Source organism: Daucus carota, chromosome 8 (assembly GCF_001625215.2).
Source record: "Daucus carota subsp. sativus chromosome 8, DH1 v3.0, whole genome shotgun sequence".
Lineage (NCBI taxonomy): Eukaryota > Viridiplantae > Streptophyta > Magnoliopsida > Apiales > Apiaceae > Daucus > Daucus carota.
The window spans coordinates 18,629,730-18,653,952 of NC_030388.2; the positions used below are offsets into that span (position 1 = coordinate 18,629,730).

Here is a 24,223-nt window from a genome sequence, read left to right on the forward strand (position 1 = left end):
TTTTCCCAGAAAGGGTATGCCCTTTATCTGCTACTTGTGGTAGCCCCTTTTGTACTCCCAATTAATTAATGATATTTCCTTGCTTTTCAAAAAAAAAAAAAAGCTAGACTCATATCTAGATCATATTCCATCCTGACTTAATATTTCTTTCAGATTTTGACATTTATCGAATGTGAGACATAATTATATTTTTGGATCAGATATAAGCCGGAAATACAGATAAACCAGGTCAATTGAAACCCTCATAGGATATAAAATAGGCGGTTATTATAAAATTGTTCTTAGTTTACAATCATTAATCACAAAGTCGGGAATCATCCAAATTAGGGCAGGATTTGAGTTTAGAAGGGTGGTGAATAACCAGTGGCCGAGTAGAGGGCTTCAGGTTTAATGATTTATTCTCTAGATATAAAAAAGCACACAAATTATACAATTTCCATCAACACCGAGACTATATATTACGCAAAGAGAGAGATCACAGGGGAGGCAAATTGTCAATGTCATGGAGCGCTTGGATTAGCCATCGTTGGAGCTCACTCTCATGATAGCATCATCACAAGGAGAATTATGACCTGTCTACTTTCCCTTCACAGGGAATTAACAACTACCGCAACATTATATCCAAACAAAATCTATTTAAACATCTACCAATTTACGTCTATCTTATACAACAACGAATCTAGGAATGCAAAGAAAGTGCATAGACAACATTTGAAACGATGCACATGAAAGTAAACCATTAGTCCCCTTAAGCTATTTACAAGAGCCTTGACCAACAACAAAGTAGCTTCAGTCTTACGTCTGCATGCTGATTGCTTTGTTGTGGATGTGTGTTTCATTGTAGCCTCATACCAGGTACCATCTCATTGAGGGACCTTAATACAACTTGTCAAGTTTTACACCATGAGTATATACCATCATTCATTGTATCAGTTGATCATATCACTGCAACATTTGCAATCATATAGGGCTCGCTCTTGATGCCTGCAATGACAAATTTCAGTTGATGGTCTAAAAAGAAGTCCTTCAGATTCATGAAAGCATGTACTAAACAAAGGTCTAATATATTATATACATAGTGGATTCTCCAGAACACCTATACATGCATCATGCATACGTGTGTTTACAAGTGTTAAGGACTGTGCATAGTTCATACATATAAACATAAAAACATATAAGAAAATAAACAATGATGCTAGATGCAAGAACCAATATGTTATACACTTATCTGCCATCAACATGTTAATAACATGGATACAAGGTATATAGTAAAGCTCTGTCAATTCATGTGATATAAAGTAAGATATTGAGGGGGTTGATGTACATGAGTTCGCAAAGAATATATTATACAGCCCCATATGCTTTTTAACAACTTAAATCTCAGTAAAAGATAAGGGAGAACTCCAAAGTATATGGGTAAGCTTTACACATTAGTTTCCTGGAGCTTTTAGTATATACTTCTTTCCTAATCAGCAGGTGGTGCAATAGTGAAACTATGAGAGGATGCTAAACAGGATTAGAAACAGAGATAGATATGTGCTATATGATAATCTGATGGCAACTGGCATAGACTTTGGAACTTAAGAGAAGCTTCAAAGAGGTAGAATAAGAAAACGTGGACATTTCAGTTTGTTAGAACAAACAGTACGGCACAAAAAAGTGTTCTGCACACATATAACAATTGGCATATGAAAACTGTGTGGTGTTACACTGATTTTTATTCCACTGCATGTGTCTGGCAAGTTCAAGACGTGACATATGATTTACTTACTATTTCCATTTAATATCTTTTCCTCTATTCAGAAACAGTTGGTAACTTCACCAAACTAGTATTACATATAAACTCTCCTACATAATGCGTGCAAGTCTATTTCTTCTATATATTTGCAGTTTCTAACGTGTGTCCACCTCAATCTTGTCAGGCAATCTAGATACCAGCTACATATTTCCGAGCATTCTTAAGCAATACAATAATTTTAACCATGAACAATGTAGTTTAGCAGCTACAAATTACAGGTCAGGGTGAAGCAATCTGCACCATTTATGCACATGTAGGTATCTGTACCTGATTTTGCAAGCTCGCAGAAGCAGTCCAATGTTGCGGATGTAATCTGATTGAATCATCATTTATAAAGGCTATGATTCCCGAATCTTCTTGCACATTCACCACAGACGATGGAGGTAATTCTCTCATTACCCATAATATAAATGCCGAGGGCACTGACGAACCTGGGAAATTAATTCAAAGATCATCTCCTCACAGTTTTCAGAAGTCAATTGTTTCTCTCATATTTATGCACCTCCATTCATGTAAGGGTAAAGCAACTGGTTCAAAGACACACTTCTAAGATGAATAGCTTTACTGAGTTTTAGGATGTCCTTCCAGAGGACATTCAGTATATATATTCAAGATTCTGTATTTCTATTACAACCAAAGGAAAGAAGTTTAAGACAAATGAGATCATTTTTTTTAATTAAAAACAGATTTGAACTCTCACAGTTTCGTGAAGGGAGCGAGGTTGATACTGTGGGACCCAGAGGCCATTGTTAATGAGCTGCCTTTTTAGGCAACCATTATGGTATATGGGATTCCACAAGATTGGACTTTAGAGTAACAAAAAGAACTTGACTCTAATAATCAAGCCCTGCGCATTTCTTTGATCAAGTTCAAAGCTGAGCACAGAACCCTTTTTGCATTTCTATATCTTTAAAGAGCTTACTGCCAAAAAAACCCAATCATCTCTTCTCCAGTGTGCAAATTAACCATCGATGTTTGTTCACAAGTTTAACCAACAAACTTTGTAAAACATGCAAACTTTAACCGTGGTTAAGTTAAAATCTGACATGGACAGTGTTTGCCATATTAGTGGTTGTCAACTGGAAATTCTAAAATCAACAATTCTATAATTATAACATAATAATAAAAAATCATAGATTCTAATCATAATAACCAAAAACAACTCAAATTATAAAATCAAACGTAAATAACTCAAAACCCTCCTATCGCTAATCTCTCCCGCTTGTCGTCTTCAACGTAAATAACTCAAGCTTCAATAAATTTGTGACACTGCAAGTTAATTTGGTTTGGTATTGTTAATTTTGATATTTCAGTTTAAAAAATTAGGAAATTTCGAATAGAATAAAAGTTTGCACTTTCTGATTGTGTAATGGTTATTTTGGCAAACTAATTACTCTTAGGGATGGCAATATAAGACCCGACCGACTACCCGACACGAATTCAACACTTACAGTTTTGCACATCCTCGGGCAAATAAAATAAATAAAACTAATACCTAATAGTTATGTACCACTTCCGTAGTTGAACACGGTTGCGTTTGGCGTATGCAACAAGCACTTTAAACCCTTAGACAGCCGTAATGGACGAGTAAGGTCTCGTGACCCACAAAATTCTTTTTTTCTTTTTCTGCCAAGTCTCCAGAATGCAACTAATATGAATGCAAACTATATGAATATGCATAGATCACAATCGTGAAAGCATCAACATCGTCCACATATAATCCTCAAAATATACAACAATCAAGGAATTCATATATCTCACATATTAGTCATGCAACTCTTTCACTGCAAGTATGGAGTGCATCGTGTGTGCTCAACATGCTCTCTGATAAAACAAAACAGAAACCAGTAAATTTCAACAGAATCTTAACTATGAGTCGTTAATCAGAATAATGCTTAAACACTCCGTTACATTAGAGTCAACTCTCTCTTGAGTCACCAAGGAACTTCCATGCCTCTCTTTTATAAGTTTTTTTTTAGATACCTATTATTTGGTGTGTACATGTTCGGTCTAAGGTTGGGACGCTTCTCGGGGTAAGTGGGTTACGACCACTATAAGACTTCACCAACCAAATTGTTCACACATATTATTTAGGTGGCTTATTTGACCGTGCAATTATTTAGATCCCTAAAGGTTTATGCACTAATACCCATTAAGCGAGTGTTGGGTCAGTAATCCCAAACCAAGGAAGGCTTTAGGTTACTAGGCACAAAGTCCCCTCAGACTTAATTACTCGAGTATTAATGAACCCAACCTAGTTATTTATACCATCATTTTTTTTCGTGAACTTTATTGCTAACACACGTATCTATATTTTTTTTCTTTTTTCTTTTCATTTTCAAGAGAAAAGCGTGCATACCCCAAAGCTCCCCTTCACTTAAGTTATAGACTCTAAGCTTAAAAGATAATAGTCAAAATTCTATGCCCGACTCATAGCTAAATTTCAAGAATTGAGCTAGCCTAAATCTCATCTCTAGAACATTTATAGTATAATTACAAGTTCCGCACAAGCAATTTCTAAGCATGCAAGACATCACATATGATCAAGATTACTAAACAACAAATTATGCAAATAAACTCATCCTAGGAAATTAACTTGGTCTACAAACTTTCATGAAATTATGCAAATACAAACAAAGAATAAAATAAATAAATAAAAATCTACTAAATTGCATGTCAAATTAAACAACTATATGCTCTAATTTAAATGCAACTATCATGAATTTTCAAAATTTAAGACAAAGCAATATACAATTTTTATTCTAATTTTTCTATATTAATATTATTCGTGAGAACACATCCCCGCACTTAAATGGGTCAGTGTACTCGATGACACAATTACTACTAATGGTGGAAGGAAATACAAAGATATGAAAGAAGTAATCCCCTATGCATACGCATGAAGCCTCGTGATCCATGATTAGCGTATAGGTGGTCGAGGAAACTGAAACTTCATGTACTCAAACATCTTGTTCAACAAATCTTGTTGACTTGCAATTTCTGTTCGAACAATTCCAATATCAGCCTTCAACTAATAAAAAGAAGTTTCTTACTTATCGACCCGATTCCTCAAAGAATCATTAGCACCAGCCTCTGGTAATTGCGCTCTCTCATGTGCCTCTGCAACTGGCATTGTCAACACCGAAGAAGTTGACACTTGGTCATGAAATATGATCTCATAATGCCCCCCACATCTTCTCAGAAAGCACATAGCAACTTAACTTGGAAGATCAAGTAACTTGTTTGGATGCTTAGTAAGTTTCCGTGAAACATCGTCAAGAATCTTAAGATGTGTAGCAATCAGGGTAACAAAGCGATCCACATATATTGGACCCTCTTTTAGAGCAATAACCTTCTTTAAAAGTCTACCAGGTAAAGTTACAAAGCCCACTTGGATGCCATGGTCAACACAATATAAGATAGCTAATTCAAGATTTGAAACTGGCTCAATATTTTCACGGTCAAACAATGTGTATGGCGAACAGATTATATATATACCTATATGATGGATTACCTATCTTAGAAGATTTAGAAATTCGACTTGAATAAACGTCTGATTCCTTTGTCAGACTGCTCCAAAAGTCTTTGGCGTCAACCTAGGGAAGCTATTGTGGAATAAAGTGTTTGCAACCAAATAGGCTTTGTAGTTGCATCCCTGTCAAAACATGTTGTTTGCCCATCAAACGAAAGTTCATAGCAAGTTGTATAACTTTTGCTTGATCACCCTCTCTAAATTCAAAAGTGCACAAGAATTCATGCACAAGCTCTTCATATGTGTCGACATTGAAATCGAGCAATTGCTCCCAGCCAATGTTGCGTAACAGCCGAGTAACGTCATCTAATAATCTGATTCTGGCAAGTGCATTTTTATCGACATAACAGTTGGGTTGTACACCTCAAAGAGCCAATTCATCATACTTTTTACGTTGCACATCAGTCAAGTGTTGGATACAATGGAGTACCAGGCTTGGAGCGTGACATTTAAGACAAGACCTGCGTTTTACAAGAAACAGAACTTGGAGTTCTAACAGGTGACACGAGTTGGAGGCTTCATGACTGGTGTGTTCTTTCAGGCAATCAATCAAACAAGTGATAGACAAGTTGCAAGCAAGTTGCTTTACGTAGATATGTTGTAAAAGACGCTTGCGTAAGACTGAAATTAAATATAAATTTGATATCCCTGCAACAAAGCAGTAGCGTGAAGTTTTCAGAGGGAAACGGAAAGAAGCGTGATCGTGCAGAGAGAATAAGCCGAGCGTGCAGCTGTCTTTAAAAACTCCAGGTTTTGGTTCTTGTAAAATGCAGGTCTTGTCTTCTATGTCACGCTCCAAACCTGGTACTCCATTGTATCTCCAACACTTGACTGATGTGCAAAGTAAAAAGTATGATGAATTGGCTCTCCGAGGTGTACAACCCAACCATTATGCTGATAAAAATGCGCTTTCCAGAATCGGATTATTAGATGATGTTACGCGACATTGGATGGGAGCAATTGCCCGATTTCAATGTGGACACATATGAAGAGCTTGTGTATAAATTCTTGTGCACATTTGAATTTAAAGAGGATGATCGAGCAAAAGTTATACAACCAGCTATGCACTTTCGTTTCATGAGCAAACAACATGTTTAAACAGGGATGCAACTACAGAGCATATTTGGGTGGAAACACTTTATTCCACAGTAGATTCCTGAGTTTGCCACGGAAGACTTTTGAAGCAGTCTGACAAAGGATTCAGACGTTTATTCAAGTCAAAGTTCTAAATCTTCTAAGATAGTTCGTTCGTATCGGTATATATATAAACTGTTCGCATACACTTTGTTTGACAGTGAAAATATTGGACCAGTTTCAAATCTTGAATTAGCTATATTATATTGTGCTGACCATGACATCAAAGTGAGCTTTGTAACTTTACCTGGTAGACATTTAAAGGAGGTTATTGCTCAAAAAGAGGGTCCAATATATGTGGGTTGCTTTGTTACCATGATTGCTACACATCTTAAGATTCTTGACGATGTTTCACGCAAACTAACTAAGCAACCAAAAAAGTTACTTGATCTTCCAATTTAAGTTGCTATGCGCCTTCTGAGAGGATCTGGAGAGCATTATGAGATCATATCTCATGAACAAGTGTCTGCTTTTTCGGTGTTGACAGTGCCGGTTGCGGGAGAACATTAGAGAGTGTAATTACCAGAGTTTGGTGCTAATGATTCTTTGAGGAATCGGATCGATAAGTTAGAAACTTCTTTACATGAGTTGAAGGCTGATATTGAAGTTGTTCGAACAGAAATTGCAAGTGAACAAGATTTGTTGACAAGATGTTTGAGTACATCAAGTTTCACTTTCCTCGACCACCTCTACGCTAATCATGGATCACGTGGCTTCATGCGTATGCATAGGAGAGTACTTCTTTCATACCTTTGTATTTCCTTCCACCATTTGTAGTAATTGTGTCATTGAGGACATTGACTCATTTAAGTGTGGGGATGTGTTCTCACGAATAATATTAAAATTAAAAAAATTAGAATAAAAATTGTATATTGCTTTGTCTTAGATTTTGGAAATTCATGCTAGTTGCATTTAAATTAGAGCATATAGTTGTTTAATTTGACATGCAATTTAGTAGTTTTTTATTTATTTATTTTATTTTTAGTTTGTATTTGCATAATTTCATGAAAGTTTGTAGACCAAGTTAATTTCCTACGATGAATTAATTTGCATAATTTCTTGCTTAATAATCTTGATCATATGTGATGTCTTGCATGCTTAGAAACTACTTGTGCGGAACTTGTAATTACACTATAAATTTTCTAGAGACAAGATTTAGGTCAGCTCAATTCTCGAATCTTAGCTATGAGTCGGATGTAGAATTTTGACTATTCTCTTCTGAGCTTAAACTCTATAATTCTTAAGTGAGAGGGAGCTTTGGGGGTATACATTCTTTTCTTTGAAAAAAGAAAAAATATATATGGATACATATATTAGCAATAAAGTTCACGAAAAAAAAATGATGGTATAATTGACTAGGTTAGGCTCATTAATACTCGTAATTCAGTCTGAGGGGACTTTGTGCCTAATAACCTAAAGTCTTCAATGGTTTGGGATTACTGACTTAACACTCGCTAAATGGGTATTAGTGCATAAATCTTTGGGGATCTTAATCATTGCACGGTCAAATAAGCCACCTAAATCGTATATGTGAACAATTTGGTTGGTGAAAATATTATGATGGTCGTAACTCACTTACCCTGAGAAGCATCCTGACCTTAGACCGAGCATGTACACGCCAAATAATAGGTATATAAAAAACATATAAAGGAGGCATAGAACTTCCTTGGTGACCCTAAGCGAGAGTTGACTCTAATGTAACGGAGTGTTTAAGCATCATTCTGATTAATGACTCATGGTTAAGATTCTGTTGAAGTTTGTTGATCTCTGTGTTGTTTCATCTGAGAGCATGTTGACCACACACGATGCACTCTGTACTTGTAGTGGAAGAGTTGTATGACTAATATGTGAGATAGATGAAGTCCTTGATTGTTGCATATTTGAGGATTATATGTTGACGAGGTTGATACTTTCATGATTGGAATCTATGCATATTCATTTAGTTTGTATTCATATAAGTTGCATTCTTGAGACTTGGCAGAACAGGAAAAAAAAAAAAGAATTTTGTGGGTACATTCGCTAGGCCCTCACGAGACCTTACTCGTCCATTAGGGCTGCCTAGGGGTTTAAAATACTTGTTGCATACGCCAAACGCAACCGTGATCACCTACGGAAGTAGTATATAATTATTAGGTATTAGTTTTATCTATTTTATTTGCCCGAGGACGTGCCAAACTCTAAGTGCGGAGATATTTGATAGAGCATATATTTATATATGCTTTTATATGATTTTATGCTCATAATTGTAGTATTTTGTAAATAATCGGGGTGTTATTAATTGATTTAAAATGTTTAATGGCAGGAAAGTATATATTCCTCAAGTTGGATGAAACTAGCTTATTTGGGCTTTTATTTGATGGAAATTCGGACTTTATGGACAACCTGCACAGCAAATCTTGTTTGGGCTATAACTTGGGTGCCGGACGTCAAAATTGGGCAATTCAAAGGCCCACACGAATATAATAGATTTTTTCTACAAGCCCATGGTGATATAGTACTCAAAAGTCCAACTGAAGCAGCCCAGAAACAGGCCTGAAAGTCAGCCAAAGAATTTCTTCTCAGAATCCAACTTGTTTTAGGAAATTGGATTTGTTTACAAGGAAACCATTAAGAACACTATTATTATGAGGGTTGGATTTGTTTACAAGGAAACCATTAGTAACACTATTATTATGAAGGTTTGTATTATTAGAGTTATATCCTTGGAGGGAGGGGGGGAAGGGGAGAGAGAGAGCGGGGGGGAGAGGGAGGGGGCGAGAGAGGGGGGAGGGGGAGAGAGTTGAAGGGATTCATTCCAAGTTCGAGAGATTTCGTCAAGTTGAATTTTCTGAACTCGTACACTTGAGACATGATTTTAGTTATATATATCTTATTGTTTTCTTTAGTTGTTATGGGTAACTAATCCTCTAATCCGAGGATTAGGGAATATTTGTTGGCCTAATATGTTTGTTTGATCTAATATTGTGATTTCTCTATTTGTGATAATCTGTCATTGAGCGCTTAACAAAGATATAGGGGTGTGATTGAATTTATAGGATTTATAAAGAATCAGGAGAGGATTTATATTTCTTGTTCATGATATGACAGACATAACTCAATTATTGAATTAGAAGATTATTAGGCGAGTTGTGAAACAAAAAAAATCCTTGGTTTGTGATAGTTTATAATTTGCTTTTGATTAATCATGAGAGTGACTTCAAGGTTAAATTATAGGTATTACTTTGTATCTTGGGAGAGACCTTGTAAATAATAGAAGGATTGTTTTTAGCAGAGTAGAGACTCGTATATCACAATTGATTGACAATCACTATAGCCAGCAAAGAAACCTAATTCTTGTATTGCTTTTTATCATCATTAATTCATACTTTTAATTGCTTATTAGTTTAATTTAGCTGCTAGTAAAAACTTCTTTTCTCTAAACTTTTAGATATAAAGAGTAATATACTTGATTTGATATTGTATTTAGTCCTTTCCTGAGAACGAACTTTACACTAAATTATACTACAACAGTTACTCACGACACGGGTAGTGCGGGTGGGGTTCGGGTTGGGTATTCTGGCTCATTAAAATTTCGGGTTGGGTAAAATTTTTGACCCGCGACTGTCAATCCGACCCGAACCTGACCCGATACCGTTACTCGTCTTTGCCACGTTGACTAATTATTTTGAAGCCTAGTTATCTACACCAGCTATCACTAAGACACTAACCATGGTTAGTCTTATCATCTATTTTTTGCATGATTTTTCAGAGTTTGTTGGTTAAACTTGTCAACAAAAAAAATTGATGGTTAATTTGCAAACTAGAGAAAAGTTGAATGGCTTTTTTGGCAGTAAGATCATCTTTAAATGTGTTAATGTGGAAGTGTAAAACAAGTTATTATTATACCTTGCGCAGATATCTGAGTAAATTCTAAAGTAACAAGGATTCACAGAACTGTTTTGTTCATGAAATGTCCCTACAGATGTTAATTGTTATTAATCACTGCTCGATTAGAATTTACACACATGAAGCAAGAAGTTCTGACAGAACAATTTTTGGTCTCTATCTCACTCTTTTCACACCATACACCATATTAGACGCAAGAAACCACTCTTCCTCGCAACTACATCTCAGTCTCACTCAATATCATCTCAAATTACTGACCCAGGTACTCTACTTCGCGTATAATTCCCTCATTTAATGTGAGCCTAATGTTATCTGGTAATAAACATTATTTCTGCAGAAATGATAAACTTATAATTAATAATAATTTAACATATTGTTCTGTTTGTTAAGAGAATAACTTTGGGCACTTGTAGATCAGATTAGTTTTAGATCTTCCAACTCTTGAAAAAACTATGCAAAAAGTCAGATAACAGACAGCAAATAAGTGTTCACTTTATTCAGAGCTATATATTTCGTGGAGAACCAAATACCTATAAAATAGTACAAGACTAGTAGAAGAGAGGTACAGAAACCATTAATGCTCAGCTCATTCCAGGAATAAAGTAACTGCAATAAAAATAATGTCCTCATCTTAGATATAGTTACTAAGGTTAAAAGTCTTAAGAAACAAAATTAGGACCTCGGTAGAACATACAGGTATATCTGTGAAGATAGCTATAAAAGCCGTCGACATAAAACACACTATAGATATAATGGCCAAACCTGCAACCTGCATGCAACACACAATTACTTGAGATTTATGACACTAGATCATGAGACTGCCCTGCTTTATCAAAGATGGAAAATAAGACAATGACAAAATTATTTTAGTGCAACAAAGCATTTCATTGACCATCCAAATTTATCAGTCATTGCCCATTGGTCTATATCTTACAGAACTCCAGAAACCAAGAGGCCAGACTCAGTGCTTGTAAAAGGAGTCACATTCAGACTTATAAAAAGACTATATTGGTTAATGACAAAATGATATTTGAACAAAAGGAGGGGCAAGTGACATACCTTCCACATCTCAGAAGCAGCACTCTCTGATCTTACTTTCCTCATTTTCAAGTACAGTACAAGTCCTAAGTAAAAGTTTTAACATACATAAGAGCAACAAAAAGAAGTATACCAAAGACATCAAGATACTAGAGACTACAGTTTTTTAAAATGATAATGTCACAGCTCTCGAGTATACAATGATGAAAAGTGCCACTATTAACCCTCTCCAGGTTTTTTTAAGTGTATGGCTCACCAGTCACCACACCATCTACGCCATGTTAAAAATTTTCCTTTAAAAAATCTGTTGTTCCACCAACATATTAAATCTTGACTGATTTTCTCATATGTATGTCTGAGAAGCAACTTACATGTGTACTTGCTTCTATAAAATGTTTCTAAATTATGTGCCTAATTAATGATCAACAAGTGAAGCTAATATTGCTTAGGGTAACTTTTGTATCGAAAGGTAACAATTCCAAATCTTCTTTTCAGTAGATTAAGAATTTACTTGTCGTGAAAACCCTGAATAATGTGTTCTATGTACACATGTGGTATCACAAGACAAGCAGATATGTTTCACAGGTTATGGGTAGGTTAGGGAGAAAGATAATGAAGAGTCCACAAGAGAGAAGCAAAATATATTGTATAAACTTGTTTTCCCTTTCATGTCATGTCAAAATGCATTATAAATTATAAAAAATGATATATATATATATACACACACGTAGGGAGAATGATTTAGCAACTTTTTGTGCTGGTAGGGGGAGCAGAATTGTTAATCCCAGCCGTTGTATCAACAATCCAAGGGCTGGGATTTAGCTGGCTGTTTAAACAGTCCCTGGCCATCATTGGCCAGGACCAGTTATTTTCAACACGTCATCCTAACCCAGATTTAAAATGTAACAGTGGTAATTCAAACATTTTGATACATATTTGAAATGCTTAGGATGTCACATATACCAAAAAAATAATCCAAACAACAGTTGAAAAGTCATTGTTCAATATTTGAAATATGAAGTGACTGATGAGCTTATTAGGAACAGTCTGTAGAAAAGAGATGAAGTCCTACGCAATTTGAAACTGATTCAAGCATAACATGTTAAAATACTGGATTACGAGAACAGATAACTCACACATGATAAGATACTCACCGTAACCTGCTAATGCCCCTCCCACTAGTAGCGAGACTGTGGCAAAGATATCTTTGTATACCTGCATGATCATTAAAAACAACTCCCTTACAACCTTTATTTCCATGAGAAAAGAAGACAGGAGTTAAATTGATTGAATAATACAAAGACAACTTAGAGCCTCTTTTTCTTCTAATTCTAGAGGAGGGGGAGTCAATTTAGTCCATTTAAGTCCTTGCGTGAGAAGTACCTAATTTGATTTAATTAGAAATATCGGGTAGCAATTTTTTTTGTGAAGATCTCTGATGGCAATTTGATCTGTTATAATGATAAGAAACGGGTGGCATAAAAATTTCCTCGACACATCCAACCGAACCCTAATATTTTTTACTTAATAATAAAGTGAACTTTTCAAGTTCAACCAATTTGTATTTAAAATTCAAGTACAGGAATCATGAGAGAGTCTCACTGATTTATCATAAAATATAAGCCCTACTTTATTATTAACCTAACATTTTTATGTCGCCGCCTGTTTGGGTTGGGGAGATTCTCCTAAAAGAAAACATACCTATTTTATAATCGTCTTCACACAGGTCTACAATGATTATAGATGTAAAAAATGCACTGAATTTGCCTAAAAAAGTACACAAAAGAATATGAAAAGAAGAGAGGAGAGGAGATATGATTTGATATGATTGAATAAGAATTAAGAAGAGCCAATGAGAAAAATTAGGAAAAAATAAATTGCAATTTGCAAATAGAGATTGGATTTTAACTCCATAAAATGTTCCGGTATAGAAATAAAACAAATGAAAAAATTGCTCGAGATTGTTTTACAAATTCTAAAGATGAGTTGGTTGAACTTGAAGGTCGTTCACAGAATATCGGGATAGATTTGGTTGGATGTTAGTTGGTGTTAACAAAGTGCTAATGCCGTCTCGCATTAAATAAACTAATCAACTTGTTAGTGGACATTTTTCTAAGTGAAGTCAATTCAGAAAGAAAACATATTAGCAAGGTAATTTCTGTTCCAAATTGGGACTAGTATTGATAAAGTGATAAACAAATCACAGCCAAACACCGACTTAGTAGCATTCTTCGTATTCAGTACAATTTACAAACTCTGCAATAGTAGACCGAAAGATTTAAGGCTGCTTGATTTACAAAACAATCTCTACACATAAAATTGATAAAAGTTAAGTGGATTAAGGATTTAGGGACAGGTTATTTCTTAGTGGCGAAGGCTATTTCACTTCCCCCATAACAAGGTCCCAGTTTCTAATCCAATCTTCAAATGTATAGGAAAACATTAAGTATATAATTAAATTAGAAGTGATTAATTGCTAGCAAAGATGTGTTGATTCGGTGAGCAGGCCAATATTAGTGATATAATTTCTTGTACTTCTTTCGTTTTCTATGTTGCTATCATTAATTTGTACTTCGATATATTAGGATAACAATTTGAGATTGGTGGAAGTTGGCAGATCTTACAGAGCATTCTTGGATATTATGTTCATGATATTTACAAGACTGGTTTTATGTTGGAATATTGGAAGATTCATTCTGAGTATTTGCAAGACCAAGCCTACATAGGAATGGGAGAAATTCATCATCACTAAAGTACAATAATAGTAGCTTCTTATCTTGGCTCTTACATATAACCTTTCAAAAAGTGTTGATGTTATTTAAATATAATAATGGGCGCTATACCATCAATGTATGCCGCACGCAATGCGCCCATATATAACTTGACGGTTGACATTATATCCTCTTTCCATATATCATTGTCCAGCACTAATATATAACGTACATAACTATAAAACATCTTATAAATAATATTTATATCTAGCCACACTTCGCATGCCAACTTGACTTCTTAGTTTAAATTTTATCCAAAACAAGTCCACATATACAAGAAGAGAAGTTGCTATTTTGCCTCGACAAATATTTGATATTAAACATGACTTGATAATTAGATGCTACTATCTTGGAATTTGGATTATGGTGATCCGAATGTCCGACAAAGGTGTTAACTGGGTGTCAGTAAAAATTAAATTTACTTGCATTGGTTCTAGTATTCTTCACTAGTTAGCTTGACATTATGTGTTACTAATAATTAAATTCTTTACTGAACAAGATCATGGATTAAAAGTTATAAAATATTGTGACCAGAATAGAACAAACTACCATGATCTAACCCCTGAACAATTACCACCTCAGGAGAGTCTTAACACGCAGAAAGAAAGTTAAAGAAATTAGAAATTAAATAACGAATGATCTATAACTAGCAAACACAGTCAAATGAACACTAAGAATAAAATCCATTTATATACTGTAGTAATCACCCAACCATAAAATATAATAGTGTTTAATACACCCAAACCATTTTGGCCTATTTACTCTAATTGTATACTGTACTCAATCTTTAAAAATATCACTTGAATTAACATCTACCATAACTAGCTCATATCCATGGGAATAACAATCTTAGGAAGAGGATGGGCTTAAATGGTCCTACAAATATAATCTAAATTAAATATAGTTCATTCGATAATATTGAAGGCCAATGCATGATGAAATGTGTGCAGATTATACAATGCCCCAGGGTTATAGTCCTTGAAACAAAGATAGCCTCAAGGGCTAGGCCCAAAGCAACTAGACTTAAAATATAAACCAAGTTAAATAACAGACCTGTTAAACATGATTTAAAATTATTCATCAATTATTTGCACTGATAAGATGTGATCCCTATCAAATTATGAGACAATGGCCAAGTAAAACCCAACGAAAGATAAATTTGGTGGATGAACAAATACAGATGATCCGCTATCCCAATTGCTTAACTGAAAATAGGTATGAAAGTATTGATCACAAGCCGAAAATATTATATACCATAATCAAAGTATAATGAAAATGCTGGCATCAAATCATTTTTCTGTATACGGTATTTTAAAAGTAGTTTGGGCAGCCGCCTCGGCAGGTGTCTAGAGGTGAAGGCATATAGAGTCATTTAATTATATAGAAAAGTACTTTATATGAGATAATATAATAATTTTTCTATTAAGACTTAAAATTTTATGAATGAAAATTTAGAATTTTAGACATAATTAAGTAAAATATTATTGATAATCCAGAACATATGTAAATGTCCTCCTATTCATCTGTCTAGGAGTCAGTAGAGGCAATGTACTTGACCTCAGCTGTATCTTGAACAATAAAGGGCAGTTGCTGGAAAAATGTTGGTAGATACTAACACCATATATACAAGAATAAAAACGAATTACATATAATAATTTAGTAAATAATGATTCAATGTTAGATATGGTAACAATTGAATCAATACGGATTGATAAAACCAGGATGCAAAAGTTCATGTTAGATATGGTAACAATTCAATCAATACGAATTGATGAAACCAGGATGCAAAAGTTATATGGAACTTTTGGTTTTAAAAGTTTTAAAAAAAAATGCTACATTCAAATATCTTTCATAAAGTTGAGTTCTTGAGGCTTCTCCGTGCAGTTCCTTTAAGGAACATATGTGACAGACTTAATCACATTTTGGATCAATGTAGTCTCTGACATGCTCTTTGTGTTAATTTTCCATGTATGCGTTCTAGGGTCATAACTGCCCTGCTTTATTCTTCTATCTTCTGGGTACATTTTTCTAATCGACTTTTTCTTTTTAATCAAGTAAAGGTACACTCAAACAATTCTTGAAAGAGAGTATTTTGATACTTCTGAATAATCAAAGAACATTAGTTACTAGAGGCAACTTTACAGATAATCAGATTCTACAGTTGAAATATATTTTTCGGCAATATAAGTAAACACACTTTACTTTAAATAAAGAAAACATCAACCCTTCATTAAGGACAAAGCATATTTACAAAGATTTCAAAGTCATCCGCAGTCCATTGACTGAAAAAAATTAATTGAGTCAAGTACAGTAGAATAGAAAGAAACATAAGTCCATAGTCCATACCCGAGATACAGTTAATGGATCAATAGGATTTTCTTCTCCAATTCCGAGCCACATCAACACAGATGAGGCTAACATCAAAGCAAAAATTAATAGTGTGGCCTGGAAAACAAAGTCGCAAATAAATTCATATTTGAAGTCATAGCTTATGTTCAACAAAAAATATGGGCTATGTACTGTCTGCAGAACTGGATCTTCAATTAAGTAGGAGAAAAACAGAAAAGTTTCTAAGAGTTGCAAATGTAAAATTTTGAACAGATGTGGTACCAATAGTACAACTTTTTGGCGGCTCCCGATATGACTGAGCCGGAAAGAGCAACATCTTCTGCATCTATCTCTACTGGAATTCGGTTTTTCCATCTTCTCCAACAAAGCTTCTCGAGGACTGCATCCTTCTTCTTCATCTTCATCATTATTATTCTGATGGCAAAGGTCCACCCTAAAAAATCATCCCCAAAAGATGTATATATTGTAGCTCATTCAAAAGATTGATTCATGTTTGAACATAAAAGGAGGATGACATTTAAAAAGTGTAACAAAAATATCACTTGATCGCTGAGTAATAATTTACAGATATTTGTCCCTATAAATATATATTTTCCAAGGACGTCAGTAAACCAACATTTTACACCCTCTAACATTCTGACACAATTTATAACAGTAACACAAGAATGAATTAATTTATGTAATATAAATAGGGGCCTTTCGACTCTTCAGTCCACTCTTCCATAACAAGTAATCCACTCTTCAATCCCAACATGCGCTTTCGACTCAATCCTCGGTCTATGGGGTTATTTTGTTTCTTGGGAATTGCCAGAATTCCCAGGCTTTGTTCTGCATTTCTTATTTGTAGCTGCATACCTCTCATATGCTTTACAAGAAGTACAAGGACAAGGTTAAGGATTTAGCTGAGATAAAGAAGTTGTACACACGGTTTTGTATGAAGGTTCTATGCAAGATTCCTTGAGGGCTGCTGAAAGAAAAAAGAAAGGTTATTGCCGGTGATCAAGGGCTTTATGACCATCCACCAACTCACCAACATGGTGGCCATCAATCAAACTTCAAACCGAGTGGTCGTTGTGCGGGTCTTGGTTTCAAAAACTCTCCAACTCCAGTGTCAAGATTGGCTAACCCCGAGATGGGCTTTTAAGTGAGGGGCACTGTGTGATAGATCACGAGCATGATATTATGCACTTACATTATCAAGGTGACATTATGTTAATGCTCCAATTTCCAAGTTAAGAAAGCAAGTCTTATATTCCCATAGAAAGAGCACATGCTTCTTCCTTCAGTTTTTTCTCCTTGAAATACTTTTAGATATGTAGTTACCTACAATCTCCTAGTTTAACCACTAATTCCGCTGATACAAACACACAATATACACAGAGTGTGAGAACAATTACGAATACATATCTTATAAATGTGTAACTACTTTCCATATCTAAAAAAGTGGAGAGAAAAACAGTATATGTATGTCTTTAGGGGGGACAATAAGTCAAACAAACGTAATTATGGATTTCTGACAGGCTGTAAGATATCTTCTAGAAATTTGTATCATATTACCGGTATATAGATCCTTTCAAATATAATAATGGAGCACGTACCAGAAAGACAGAAGTAAAAGAAATGCTGCAAGGAATAGAATATCGGGAACAGCTGCAAGACAAGATATTAACAATATAACTTTTTAACTATTCAACACAAATCAGGAAATAATGCAATCATTTGCAAAAGGACGCATACCCATGACAGTGAAGCCACATGAGTTTGACCAGCATAGCCAGCCCTTGCAAGCAGCACAGAGAATTAACACAAAGTAGAGAAAATACCCTGGAATTGGAAAAATTACCTTGGATCAGATACTTCTAAAAGATAAGAAAAGCAGTGTAGTTTGATTCAAAAACCAACAACAAATATTACCAAAAAAAAGTTACCAGACTACGAAAAAAATAGCACAAGTAACATGATCAATACTGAACTACAGATACAACTTGAGTGCCGCGTAAGTTTGTATGTTCACTATTAGATACTTCTTCAAGGAAAATTGACCAAATACAGGTTATTTAAGTTCTCACTGAAGCAATGGGGAGTATATGCAGAAGATGGAAACAATATTTTACATAGAACCTTATGTATTAAATAATAATGATCATCAACTTGAAATTTATGGTTTCTCAAATAGACTTATCATTAACAGGAACAACGTTATGGATGTAATAATAGTGCAGAAGGACAGTACATAACCACCTCCTTTGTAAGCACTTAATAAGAAGGCAGAACCTAGTCCCGTGTCTTGCTCTGTTACCTGGACTCTTCATACACTTAGACATATGCATTGACACTCAAACACTTTTATTAGGCCAAAAACATTTAAATTTTTCATAATACCCAGTCCGACACTTGCACATGTATCCATGTTGGACACTTGCATACAGGACCACATAACAAAGGTCTCTGATATACTTCCCCGAGGATGGGGCGGCTATAAGCTATGATCTGCTAATATAAAACTTCATTGAGGAGTTCCAAAAAATTGGCTACTGATAAGAACTACTAAGCCACATACATAATATATTAGTGCCCCATGAACTTTATCCCTTCAGAAGCTGGGTAAGAATTCGAAAAATTATGAGCTGGCACGCTATTTATATTTGGCCATATGTGCTCTTTACTTTATAACGTCAACAAACAAAGTTACAAAGAAGCATATCTAATTTCTTGACAACAAAAAAACAGGTGAAACAATAAGTGAAGACTCAACGTAACATTCCTTGCAAAAAACAAGAGTGATTAAACCAATTGCAAAATTACTTACCCAAGTTCGACAACCCAATCATTAGATGAAACACCTGCAATCACAATATGGGTCGCATCAAGAAGAGATTATTAGGATCACAAAAAAGAGTGATGCTACAGGTACCAAAAAATCCCAAAAAACACATGGCATGTTTTGATTAGTGGAATTGATGTACATACAGGGGGGGACCCATTATATTTATAAGGAAGTAACCAATAACAGCTTGACACGTTATTTCTTGGGATACTTTTTTTGGGACCTCTAGCATTATTCCACAAAAAAGTTAGTAATACATAGGGCCACAAACGACATTTACGGTGATTTTGTTAACAAAAGAAAATGATAGCCCCAGAGTACCAACTTACAGTCCAACATCAAGTTTACTCTGGGGCTCCTTGGTGCGTGCAAATATTATTACAACGTAAAACGATAACTGATTTGAGACTAGAGTAATAAGTTATCTTACTTTCTGGCGTGTCCAACCAACTTGTGAGTTCCTCATATGGATCCTAATTAACTGTTACACCATCAGTCATAGGTAATCAAAATCATACGAGAAATCTAATTTAAGGAGACGAAACACTTCAAGGATAATGGCATTGCAGAGTTGATGAATAGAACTGATTTTAAAATACACTGTAATTGCAAACACACAAATAATGTAGAAACTACTACAGCATTAATCAGTTAGTAGAATTTCATAAGATAACCAATTCTTAAAAAACATTTGAGCCATGGTGGAAGTTGTATATTATATAGGTTGTAAGATTACCGGTCAAGCACTTGAAAAGAAGCTACTTTTCAGTGCTACCAGTAAGCCATAAACCATCAACTAACAAGTATTATCTTCAAGGCTTAACCAAGCAGATACTCCTCTACACTTAGTAATGAGAAGTTTAGAGTTCAAAGCTTGATGAGGGCACGTATGTGTGAGTACTTCAATTTCATAATTAACTATGACCAATAAAACAACTGACAAGTATCAGGCAAAGAGCTCTCTCATTCGCAATTTTGAGCAACACTGATGCTCAATTTAGTACCACAGTGTTACATCCAGAAACCATATAATTACTAATTTATACTGATATTGACAAAGAACCAAATAAAGTGATGGACTTTATTTATCCTATTCCACAAACATATCTGCAAAACAAATCCCGCACTATATTCGGAAAATCATAAATGAAAGGATTTTGCATACCATATCTTATATGTATGTTACTCGACTGTTGAATAACCACATACATTATAATGTTATAAGGTATTCTTTAAAAGAAAAGGCGTATATTAATTTTAACCACCGTATTCTTCAATGAACACGCATACATTCTCATGTTCAGAGGTATTATTAATGGTACTGAATTTGCTTACTTCAGCTTAAATGCAGTTTACCAACTTTCCCATATTCCAAACTGGTCTTTAAATTAAATATCACAAAAAAGCAAGAACCGAAAACGACAACCGAAAACCATACAATCCAATCAAAGGTCAGCTTCAACTTGCTACATTATCTCCTTTTCAGCTGAAATTTCAATCACATTACCAAAACCCAAATCACACCATCACACCCAAATTCAATTAAATCAACAATCAAAAGCCATAAATTGCCCCCACCAAACAAAACCCAATTCCTCAAAAACCCCATAACACACATTGATGCTACATTTCAATCAAGATTACAAACACAAATACAAAAAAAATCCAAAAACACAAAGAAAAACAACAGACCTGATAGAATGCAATAAGAGCAATAAGGCCATCAACAAAAGCAAGCGCCACATTAACACCCACTAAGGGCTTCTCATAGCAACTCCCATCTCTTAATTCCAGCATTCTTGAATAGATACAGAGCTTGTGTGTGTATATAAATTAATGGGTCAGTTGAATTTTGGAGAAAAAAAGATTTAAGGGGTTGAAGGAGAGATTTTGTTCAAGGTATCTTTCGAGTGCAGATCTGCTGGAGTGGTCGATTCAATTCAATTCATACACACACTTTAATTGTGTGTGTATAATATATAGACACATGTATGTATAGTTAAGATTATATAGGTTGTCTGGTATTGACAAGTGCCAGCTTACAAAAACTAGGAACCGTGGACTCTTGACCCAGTTTGGTCTTGTCACTTGGAATATTCTATGTGTTTTTTTTTTTCTTTACTTTGTTTTTTCATAATTTTTTATAAATATTGTTGGGAAAGGTGCTGGGAGAGTTGTTGATAATGATGTATTGAAATTAGTTGTTAGTTCCTGTCAAAAAAAAAAATTAGTTGTTAGTTGGGTCAAGTACTGTTTTTACAAATTTATTCAGAAAAATGAAACTCGATCGATTATTGTTGGATTAGTTATGATCGATTATTGTTGGATTAGTTGATCAAAAATAGTCTAGTCGATAAAAATAAAAGTTTATAAAATGGAAACAGAAGTTTTAAAAGGTTAAATCAAAAATAGACGAACAAAAGAATTATCTTTAAATCAAAATTAGAGTGGGTCTATGTACAATAAAATATACGCATATCATGTCTTTATTTCAAGAATATAGGAGGTTGTTTATGTTAAGACCCCCGATTTAGTGCAAGATAAAATATGGAAAATGCTAGATGCACAAAATTGGGTAAAAAAACATTCACATAATAAGTATGTGTTAACTTTTGATTGGAATGGGACCCCTGTATATGCATTAATAGCACTAACTAAAACTTTTCACCTCAGTTGCCACCTCATTTTGTGCAAAATTTTGTACCCAATTTTGCGATGTAGCACTATTCATAAAATATAGTGTGACATGTATGTAAATGGTATCTTGGTCGAGGATTTTTTTTTACTTGGGGCTTATCTTTGCCGTGAAATCTTCTGTCATTGAATGATCTGAGTCTATTTTTCAGAATACAGTGTCATAACCCTTAAAACGAGAGCCGGCAAGAGCGATGAATTTCTTCCAAGTCAACTGATCGGCTGTAAATCACGAGACTTGAGTAGTGACTTTCTTCAAATTAAACTGATCTTTCGTAAATCACAAAATGAACCTAAGTACCTAACCAGTCTAAATACGTCGTCGCAACCATTCTTACCTAGTATCATGTCACATGTGGGGAGTGTTATCAAAAGTGGAAATTGAACTTAATCGGTGAAATCAAGGAGCAAAGATTAATTAAATTGATCGAGGAGTAGTTAGATTGATTAAAGATTAATTAGTTCGACGAGTTACGGAATAGAGATTAACCGGTGATTAATTGTAATTAATCACCGACTTTTGGAACAGAGCATGTGAGATTTAAGACTCTCATACAAACTTAATTGATCAGTTCCTTCTGACGGGATCGGCCTCTCTTTCTCTTGTCTCATAAGTCATAGCGATATGTTTTTCCCGGCTGAGTTTCTCTTTCTCCTCACCCGACTAGCGGTTTTAAACTGACCACATCACTCGGTCGATTATAAGTGGTCAATAAACCCAATCATTAGGTTAAACCCGACTACCTTTCTCTGGTCGGTTTTAGGTTGTCCCAAAATCATATATGGACGTAACTGATCATTTTTAGCGGTTGATTTTTGCCCTGTTTTTTTTTCAATGAGTATAGATAGATATATCTTAGACATCAAAAATTTTTATATTAAATTTCAATAAAAATAAATGTGCGTGACACTTAAAACTAGAGTTGACATTTGAGTTTGAAGATAACCAGATCCATAATTTGGTAGCAACTAGGCTAATTAACATGTTAGCAGTATAAATAATCACATATGAATGACATAATGCAGCATACATCATCGATAGAAGTATTATTATGTGTGTATAAATAGACACATAGAGGTGGGAACAAAGTCATATGAGCATTGGCAACAACTAAGCTCTTGACACAAAAATTATCAGAGCTAGCTACTTCTAAAAATGGCCAGGAGAAGTAGGTCATCAGGGGCTTCCGACGGGGACTGGTGTACGCTGGTGTTGATGTCGCCCTGCTTGCTGGTAGCCGCGGTTATGGGAGTGCTCATGAGTCCAATTTTTTGCCTTTTTTATGTCTGTTGCGGCCCTCACACCCGTTGAGCCAGATCATATATGTGCACTGCTTGGTTTCTTGTTCATGTCAAGTAATAAGATTTCTCTGAAAGATCATGTATTGTTCAGAGTGTGTGTTTTTTACGAAGATTAATTTTCAAGTTATTGTACCAGGTCCATGCAGGAGACCTGATCTTCTGACTTGTGGCCTGGAGGTGTGATTTGTGTCTTTGTTGTACTTTCGGTCTCTGAATTTTATTACAATTTGGATATTTTGAATAACGGTATTGATTGTGATTCATTCGTAAAAACTACCGGTATTCATTATTATTATAGGTTAAGAGCATCCTGCAGCTTAAATCATGTTGATTGCAGCTGGTTCAATGTAGCTCTCTGTTTATACATCAAAAACTTAAGATTAAGTCATGGGGTGGAAAAAGTGCTTATAGTATGTCTTGATATTCATATATCAGGATCGAATGTCCGGACCCAATATTTGTTATACATGTACTGTATTTGTGCTAACAATCACGGCATAAGCTTTGATTTTGTGATTTTGACTTTTGAGCATATACTCGTTCGTTTATTGGAAATTTGGAACTTGATCAACGATCCAAACAACAAGTACAAGTACCGGAGCAACTTAAAATTGATAATTATACAGAAAAATAACCAAACGACTCCACTAGTAGGGAACTTAAACATGTCATTCGTCCAGATCCAGCCGATTTTTAGCCCCAATCCAGATGTACTAGCCGTCGTTTTAGGATATGTTTCCTGCAGTGTTGTCGTGTTGATAAACTTGTATAAACCTACTGCACATGTGCTTCGAAAAAGTTTAGCATCTGAGCTAACAGGTAGATGTAAAAAACAGGCTTTTAGTTGAAACTCAATAGAAATTCAACTTCACTGCTTTTAGTTGAAACTCAAT

General features: G+C 34.8%; 1 protein-coding gene across 1 annotated transcript; it reads right to left on the bottom strand.

Moving 5' to 3' along the window:
- Nucleotides 1-433: 433 nt before the first annotated feature.
- LOC108197149 (tobamovirus multiplication protein 1) lies at nucleotides 434-21,375 on the bottom strand. The gene is made up of 13 exons (XM_017364664.2): nucleotides 21,027-21,375; nucleotides 19,765-19,815; nucleotides 19,317-19,350; nucleotides 18,245-18,331; nucleotides 18,106-18,157; nucleotides 16,769-16,940; nucleotides 16,505-16,603; nucleotides 12,542-12,602; nucleotides 11,409-11,473; nucleotides 11,044-11,118; nucleotides 10,880-10,955; nucleotides 2,066-2,229; nucleotides 434-984 (listed from the first exon to the last, which is right to left on the bottom strand). The coding sequence occupies exons 1-13, from the start codon at nucleotides 21,129-21,131 to the stop codon at nucleotides 961-963; spliced, it is 1,065 nt and encodes a 354-aa protein (XP_017220153.1). The 5' UTR covers nucleotides 21,132-21,375; the 3' UTR covers nucleotides 434-960.
- Nucleotides 21,376-24,223: the final 2,848 nt, after the last annotated feature.

What these genes read in the sequence shown, in the direction of transcription:
- LOC108197149 (XM_017364664.2), bottom strand. Translation starts at nt 21,131, where the DNA reads ATGCTGGAATTAAGAGATGGGAGTTGCTATGAGAAGCCCTTAGTGGGT. An exon ending in ATGTGGCTTCACTGTCATGG is followed by an intron (nt 18,158 to 18,244) that starts GTATGCGTCCTT and finishes CTTGTCTTGCAG; the next exon opens with CTGTTCCCGATATTCTATTC. An exon ending in AGGGGCATTAGCAGGTTACG is followed by an intron (nt 11,474 to 12,541) that starts GTGAGTATCTTA and finishes ACTTTTACTTAG; the next exon opens with GACTTGTACTGTACTTGAAA.